Below are 8542 nucleotides of genomic sequence, written 5' to 3' on the forward strand. Positions count from 1 at the left end.
TGTTTCTTACATTTAAATCCTGTACGACAGTAGTCAAATACTGAGCTAAAAGCAAAATGGAGTTTTATGCATGGACTTGTTTCAAGATCAACTACATCATCTTTTCCAGCTACAAGTCTGTTTTGGTGCTAGTGTTTCTTTTACAACAGAAAATAAAACCATTAATACAATACACACATCTTTGTTATGCATGCAGACAAAGCAGCAAAGATAGGTTTTTACACCAACACTGAATACTGTCACTCTACTGTTCTATAGCCAAAACGTGGAAGGGTCACAATCACATTAAGATACTACTTGGAAGACTCAAAAACATGCATATGAAGAAGTAAAAATTAACAATACTCAATTAATTACCTCATGCAGAAGTTCTGATGCACACAGAATACCAAATGACAAGAAGAGCCAATACTTATTTGTCAAGACAAATGTCCTGTTCTCAGTACTTCACTCAATTGTGGGCATTTAAGTCTCATACAATATATTAAAGTTTGAAGAAGGCAATGGCATTGAATTGATTCTGCTGCAAAGTATGGGTACAGTCCGCAGCAGGGATTCTTCAGAATTGTAAGTATTTTACTGATACTTAAATAAAGCCAAACACACATACATGCAAACAGCATGAGTCAGCATGGTTTGAAATGTTAACACTTTTGATTAAATTTCTAAAATTTTACTTCCCTTCTCAAAAGCAATTATTACACTACACTGATTTTGCACTAGGACACACCAGCCAATCAACTGCTCTCCCAACTAGTTATTAAATTGAATGAGTACAATGAGAAGTCACTTGAAAGTATTATGAAAGCCAAATGAGGAACACTCTGCAATGATTCTCCAACTGTGGAAGTTGCCTACCTGCTGTGTATACAGATGCACTAGTCATAGTTTTTCTAAAAGGTGTAATAGTAGCTGCTTTTTCTGCTTCCAGCTCTGCTACAGTCTTCTGCTTCACAGGGGCTCCTTGAGGAATGTTATTCGGTGGAGGTGCTGGGAAAATCACCTTGCCATCCTGACAAGAGATATTTACAGTTATCCCTAACATGGCAGATGCTTTATAGTTAGAGAAGCCTACTCTTAATCCTGCAACTCAGGTAAGTCGCTTCAGCCATGCCACAGGAATGTCTTCGTTTTCTGCATCAGCAGAAGTTTGCAAGGCTTGATGATCAGTACAGCCTGACCAAGTTAACCACACTGGTTTACACATTCTTCAGAAAAGATATAATGTCAGTGTCCAAGAGCACATGTCAGAAACACAGTACAGGGCTTGAAAGCAGAAACCAAAATAAAGAGGAGAAGTTCCTTAAATGGAAAACATTTATGCAAAATAAAACAGGAAATAGCAAAACCTGCTACAGATCTGAACTGCAATCAGAGCCTGTCCAGACCTCAGCTAGCATGATGCCTCACATTTCTTGCTGCTCTTAAGCCCTCTGGGGGAATAACTGGTAGAGCTGTCAGACCTGAGCTGTACACACCACTTCAGGGGGAAAGAAGGCGGGGGAAGGAAGGAAGGAAGAATGTTTTTCTGGTCCTGTAGTAATGTGTAGTAATGTTTCAAACATGTTTTAAATAACTTTGTTTTTATCATATGAATACAACATGCAAATTTAATCTTTTTACTATTTTTCAATAGTAGACATTAGGTATTTGTTTTAACCATGACAAGAAGACAAAAGCAAAGAGGTTTCCCTTCACAAAAAAGGGACAGAGGAGATGTCCAACTAAATACAAACACAATTGCCCACACTGTCCACCAAGCCACAACTGAAGTCTATTGGCATGCAGTATCTTTGAATGCATTTTAAAGAGACAACACTGAAAAATGTAAAAGTATGTATTCACAAATTAAGAAGAGAACATTTACTGACTTACCTTCATTACTACAGTTCCTCTAATAACATGATCTAGAGTCCCATAATCAAATTCATCTTTTGGATCAAAGTAGAAGTTCTCTTTGTCAGGACTAATAGCCTTTAGGAGTTTGATAATATTATTGGAATATAGAGTACTAGCCTGAGTAGCCATTCTGCTAGGCAGGTCTGTATAGCCAATATGTGTAACACCCTGAAAAAAATTCAAGTAAAATATTAAGGATTAGTTCAATCTCTAAAGAAGCAGCACCTCTTCCAATATATCTTTCTGGACATATATATCTAAATTGTTTCACTTATTTCTGTTTTTAAACCCAGCTAAAACTGTTACCTGCAGTGCTAACATTATTAAGTCAGGGAAGGATTACTCACAATAGTTACAGAACTATTATTCTGTAACAATAGTTACAGAATTCAACACGATCAAACCCAACACCTTACATGCTATCATCCACAAGCCTACACAGAAAGGAAGATGTATTGGTGCAAGAGCTTGTCCTCCCCAAATCCTACCACTCTCTCAGAACTTAGCTTCTTAAAGCAACCAGGTAACAGATTATCCTGCCCAATGCTTGGCATCTTCTCAGTCCTTCTGGACGGCATGCACTGGAAGCAACTTTGTGTGTGACAGAGGAGTGAAGAGAGCTTCCTCAGAGCTAGCTAGCTGCGCAAGTAATATGCCCAGGTTCACATTTATGTAAAGATGTAACATAATATATCCACACTGTTTAAAGAACAAATGTGAGTCCTACAGACTTCCCTAGAGCAGCATAACAACAGCATTATACCCTTATACTAACAAACAACCACCTTGAAAATCTGCTATTTTAAATCTCATCACCCAGATTTCTGTAACTGCTAGTAGATTTCTCAGAAGTACCAAAAATAAAACCCAAAAAGTAGAAAACAAGCTCTTAACTGAGCCAATCAACACTGGAGCAAAACCAAAGTAATTTAATGAACAAATATATGCTAATCCTAGCTTGGGTTACAAGTGGTTTGGATACTCTACGGCAGACTCAAGACACTGGAACAGGTTTCCCAGAGAAGTTACGGATGCCCGCTCCCTGGAAGTGTTCAAAGCCAGGTTGGATGAGGCTTTGAGCAACCTAGTCTAGTGGAAGGTGTCCCTGCTCATAGCAGGGGGGTTGGAACTGGATGAGCTTTAAGGTCCCTTCCATCCAAACCATTCTGTGATTGTATGTTGGGGAAGGTAAAGACTTGCAAAGACAGCACCCTCCTGAAGCTGAAATTATATTGGGCTAAATCAGACTTTGCACTGAAGTAAATACATAACACAGTCTGAACTTGTTTAACTTACCTACGACAGGAAATGTTAACCCCTAGTTGCGGGAGATGATAAGCAAGCCAAAGAAGCTATTGCTACTGTTGTCTCTTTAGGCAGACCAAGAAATACACATCAAACCACACCCTCAACTCAGCAGAGACAAATCACTGGACTTGGAAATCTACACAGTAACACTTTCATAGGTAACAACCGCATTAACACTATACAAAGCCATTTGCTACTTTAAAAAAAAAAAAAAAACTTCAAATTTTTACACATAGAGATGGCTAGTGACCAAATGCAAATCTAAGGGATGACTTAAACCCAAACAGCAAAATCAGCTACTCATTTTCAGTTTACAGTTTACAAAACACAATGTGAATTTATGCAAACTGAGAATGACCTACAGATTAAAATGCTCACCTTATGGACATACAGTTCTCCAGGCTTTGTAGTCTCAATGTTTCCCCCTGCTTCTGCAGCTAAATCCACAACAACTGAGCCTTCCTTCATTGATTCAATCATGTTTTTCTTAAACAAGACAGGAGCTTTTTTGCCTGACAAGACAAGGCATGGTAAGTTAAATACAAAATACAGCTTTTTTTATCTGTAGAGCTCAGGAGATGAGTTCTCCTCTATCTCTCTAAATTTTCTAAGTAAAATTTTCGAGCAATTAGTACCTAGGACGAAATGTCATAGAAGGCCTGTTTATATCAGCAGAGAAAAGAGATGCTAGAACATCTTGCTCTCAAGCATATAAAAAAGGTATGCATGGGCAGTCTACCAAAGATGCTGGGCAAGTCCAATTTTGTACCCAGTAAACGGACCACATCCAATCTTAAAATTCAAGTCATAACCAAAAAAAACAAAAAAAAAACCCTTCTGCTGCATCATAAGTTGAGACAAACGTTGTGAAATACAAAGCACTAAAACCTAAGCTCTACTCCACTATATTTCAGTTACAAAAGACAGTACTGTTTCAATTTGACTTCTCTCAGTGAACAAACTGAATAGCAGAAGTAGTAATGATGCAATAAATATGTAAGAAAACCATAAATTATTGCTTTATTACTATCTACTGCTTGTTTAATAAGAAAACATTATGTTATTGAGTCAAAGACTGCTAGTTTGTGAAAACAACAGTTGAAAAAAAGCACACACTTTAAAACCAGGCATTTATCAAGGCAGGGAAAAGTTACGTGTTCACACAGACATAATCCATTAACACCTCTATTTTCACTGCAGGCACAGATCCAAAACATGCCTACTTACACAAGGTAAATGAAAATTAGCATCTTGCACATAAAACATACCTGGAATAAGCGCTGTAGTGATGATAATATCAACATCTTGGCACTGTTTGGCAAAGAGTTTCATTTCAGCCTCAATAAATTCTTTGGACATTTCTTTAGCATAACCACCTTGTCCCTCTCCAGATTCCTTTATGTCTACTTCCAAAGGCTCAGCACCAAGAGACTTGAACTGTTCCAGAGCTGCAGCTCTAGGAAAAGAAAATTGAGGGTGAGGGAACAACCACTACTTTAAAAATCCAATATAGTTGTTCCGGTCTTTTTAGTCTTCTTCAGGTAAAAAAGACAAAACTTATTCTAGGATTAAGGAGACCAAAGTCTGCAGCTTTCTGTATTTAGTGAAAAAAGTAGCTGCATCACTAGTTTTATGTCCTTAATTGGACAAGAAATGAAGGCAGCCTATGGTTTCCTATATAGTCAGCACAGTTGCTCCAAGAAAAGTCTCAAAGCTGGGGGCTTAACTGTTGACTAACTCTGCTCATTCATTTCTCTTGTCATGACTAGGTAAATCTACAGCCTACAATCTTTATATGCCTAAACCAGGTGATAAATACACAACTTGTGCCCTTGTCTTTAATCTGTGAAATAGGAAATACCAGTAAGTCTTTTTTTTTTTCACAGGGAAAACTGGGGAGTTAGGGGTGAGAGTGGATTTTGTGTTTTGTTGGGGTTTTTTTACAGTTATCCTGTAAATCCGTAATTTATTTTGCATCATTGTATATCACAGTAAATAATGAGACTAAATTCCAGTGTTGAGTGAAAATTCACAACATGTAGATGATTTAACACAAAAATTCTTGCACACCAAGATAAAAGTCTACAGGATACTTACGAAGGGATTTTTTAAAACCTGAAAAGTTTTAGACAGATTTTGATCATGCTTTTAAGAAAAATAAACTCTTTCCAATTTGTTTTAAGGCATATGCAGATTTTCTAACAACCACAAAGAAGGTTTTTCCATACTGCACATCATAACTCTGGAGATATATTCATTTTTATTCTTTCATATTTGATATAGCTAAGTAGCACTTAGATGCCACTTCTGGACAAAAAAATATGTATAAGTAATTTTAATGCAAATAAGTATTAATGGCATACAAATTCAATATAAGAAGGACATTTGATAGAAAAAAAAAAGTAATCAAGTTTGCAGTCTGTAGCTATAAGAAGAAAAGTGTTCATGCTCTATTGCTCTAAAAAATGGCTATAGGATAAAATAATCCTTCTGAATTAAAAGACCTGAGGAAAGCGGTTTTTAAAGCAGCTTCAGATGCAGTTTCTGTTCTCTCATCTTAAGTTTCATAAATAAAATAACTTGATCTCTTTCTCTCCTTCAGCAGATTGAAAGAAGTATCTCTCCAAAGAGTTCCTAGCTGGCCTCTCTAGCATCAGGAGAGCAGAGGTGAATGAGAGTGTGCAGCTATGAATGTGGATCAAGGCAAGGTATAAATGAAGGCATAGAGATTATTTCTTTACTATTTTCCTTGTGTCCCCAAGAAGAGGAGAGACAGGCAATTTTAAATAAAATCCCTAACTTTCTGATTTTCATAAACCAACCATTTTTTATTCATATAGTTCTGAATGATTCAATTAGACTCTTCAGAAGCTTTGTTTGTCTTGAGGTATAAAAAATGGAAGAATAATGATGAAATAAAAATGGTAGGAAAGGAATTGTGTACTTGTGCAGAACAAGTGCTTTCACTGTAATACAGCCACCAATTAGTTAACCTTAAAATAATTTCAGATTGCTCATACCATTTTCACACACTTACCTAGTATCAAATCCACGAACCACTGCACCCATCGATTTAGCTGCTCCCGCAGAAGCCAGGCCAGCAACTCCTCCTCCAATAATTAAGACCTAGAATGACACCATCATCATGCATGGAGCATAAACTAGAACTAGAGATGGTCAGAAAAGCAGCAGCATTGTACTGCTTTCACAACCACAGATAAATCTCATTAACCACCCATTTAAACAAGTTACCTGAAGACACAGAACCCAAAATTACTTTGGTAAAGCTGCCCCATAAATCTAACAGTTTAAAAGCCGTAACTCCTAACTTCACTTATCTGAGAGCCAACTCATCTGCAGCTAACAGTTTATTTAAGTAAGTACACGTTTTCTCCTTAATTTTTCTTTTTTTTTTCCTTCCCTAATTCTGCTTTTGTTTCTCTTCAACCCCATCAACCTGCAATTCCAATCAAGCAATCCTTTCCATCACAGACTTCAACACACCAGAAATCCCAAAATCTCTGACTTTTCTTAACTGCTTACTTGCCTTTCCCCATCCGGAAAAAAAAAAATCCATCCACATATAGCCAATTTGATGTTTAAAACTAAGCAAATTTAATTAAAAATCATACTATTCTATTATTCCTCAAAATAACAACATTACAGGTAGTGAATAAAAATTGATGTGGGAATAACTACAGAATTTCTAAAGTCTCTAGAACTAGCCCCAAGGCAGGAAAAAGAAACCTTTAACACAGTTTTAGCAGTGGTTAGCTGTGCTCAGGAACTCACATATTCTTCTGCCACAGTATCTGTTTAATTGCACATACCTTTGCTGGAGGAACTTTACCAGCAGCTGTGATCTGACCCGTGAAAAATCGACCAAAGTGATTTGCTGCCAGTACCACAGCCTTGTAACTGTCAATTTAAGGATGAACATATATCAGTATTTTCCCAGGCTCAGTACAATTCTATTCATGACATAATCAAAAGGATGAACATTTGCCCACAACATGAGTAGGATAAAGCAAGCTTAATATTTTACTATAGAGCACAAGTTCAATGGTCTGCCTTTGTTCATATTTCTTGCCACCCCTCCCTTTTTCTTTTTTATATCATGGAATGCATTTTCAGACTGAATTTTTGGACTGCAATATACTAGATGTCCACAACTATTCACTCTCTCAAATAAAATTTTACCTGAACAATAAGCACATAACTCACCAAAAGTTAACTCTGCAGTCTTTAAAGCTACCTTCAAAGGCTGTAACCTGAAGCTCGTTAGGGAAGGAAACGTGAACAAGCACTTGCAAAACCCAGAGTAATTTTGCAGTCAGCCCACTTAGACAAGCAAGCACACATTCAAAAAAGATACTCTGACCCTAACTCTGCAGAGCTATATGGCTTAGGGCAAATAGCTTAACCTTGCTGCTACTTTTGCCCCATGTGCTTTGCAGCCATCCGAGAATGGGTGGCTAGATGCCAAATTAACAATAGTAGAAGTACCTGAAAATGCAGATTAATGTGTAATTATGTCTTTTCTTAACAGTGCACATTTCCTTGCATTTTTACTAAGAGTGTTGTGGTTCAACAGTCCCATTCCAATCTCTTTTATATCTCTAGTAGGGACATATGGAGGTCTGTGTCCCATAAAATTAGTTCTAATTTAGAATACAGCTTGTAAATTTTATACCTTTAAATGCATTATTACTTTCTGTATTTTAGTAAAATTACACAGAAAAGACAGGTAAGTAACCAAACATGGATATGGATATCTACTGCTGGTGGCCACAAAATCTGGTAGCATTCTCCAAGGCTTATTACACCTCACAGACATCCTCTAAGCAAAAAAAATTTTTTTTTTTAAAAAGCAATAAAGAACCTAGTAACAGAAGTCAGCTTGACAACAACAACATTTAAATTCACTATAGTAAATTAAAGCAAAGCATGCAGATGTCTGAGAGTTTTTGGTCTTTTGTTTATATCTGCCAAGGCAACTGCATTCATACTGAGTACTGTCTGGGTTACTCAGTTCCCAACAACATCAGATCCCAATGACAGACAATCTGTGTTCCAGCTGTCTTGAGTATATCTTTGAGCGTGGTCTGCTTTAGTTCAGATCAAAAAGGCACTAGACAAAGCACTCCAGGCATTAGAAGAACAGCCTTCGTTTTTTATTTTTTTTTTAAAAAAGCTTTCCTCTGATCTGCTGCAAAGCTGACCATAAGGAACCTAAATTGTTTGGCACCTCCAACAGCATCATCCTGCTTCAAACAACCGTATGAAAATAGAGGTGCAGAACTGCAGAAGCTGGCAGGGGCGGTGAGGGGGGGGG

General features: G+C 37.1%; 1 protein-coding gene across 1 annotated transcript in view; it reads right to left on the minus strand.

The window, feature by feature from the left end:
• The window catches only part of NNT (nicotinamide nucleotide transhydrogenase), a 43293-nt gene that overhangs the window by 24984 nt on the left and 9767 nt on the right, over positions 1–8542 (minus strand). The window contains exons 4-9 of the mRNA XM_010171275.1: positions 7038–7125; positions 6245–6333; positions 4476–4663; positions 3586–3719; positions 1876–2067; positions 859–1012 (exon numbers count right to left, since the gene is read on the minus strand). Of these exons, the coding sequence (XP_010169577.1) occupies positions 859–1012; positions 1876–2067; positions 3586–3719; positions 4476–4663; positions 6245–6333; positions 7038–7125 (845 nt within the window). The remainder of the gene's footprint in view (positions 1–858; positions 1013–1875; positions 2068–3585; positions 3720–4475; positions 4664–6244; positions 6334–7037; positions 7126–8542) is intronic.

This window comes from Antrostomus carolinensis, unplaced genomic scaffold, assembly GCF_000700745.2.
Source record: "Antrostomus carolinensis isolate BGI_N321 unplaced genomic scaffold, ASM70074v2 scaffold19657, whole genome shotgun sequence".
Classification (NCBI taxonomy): Eukaryota; Metazoa; Chordata; class Aves; order Caprimulgiformes; family Caprimulgidae; genus Antrostomus; species Antrostomus carolinensis.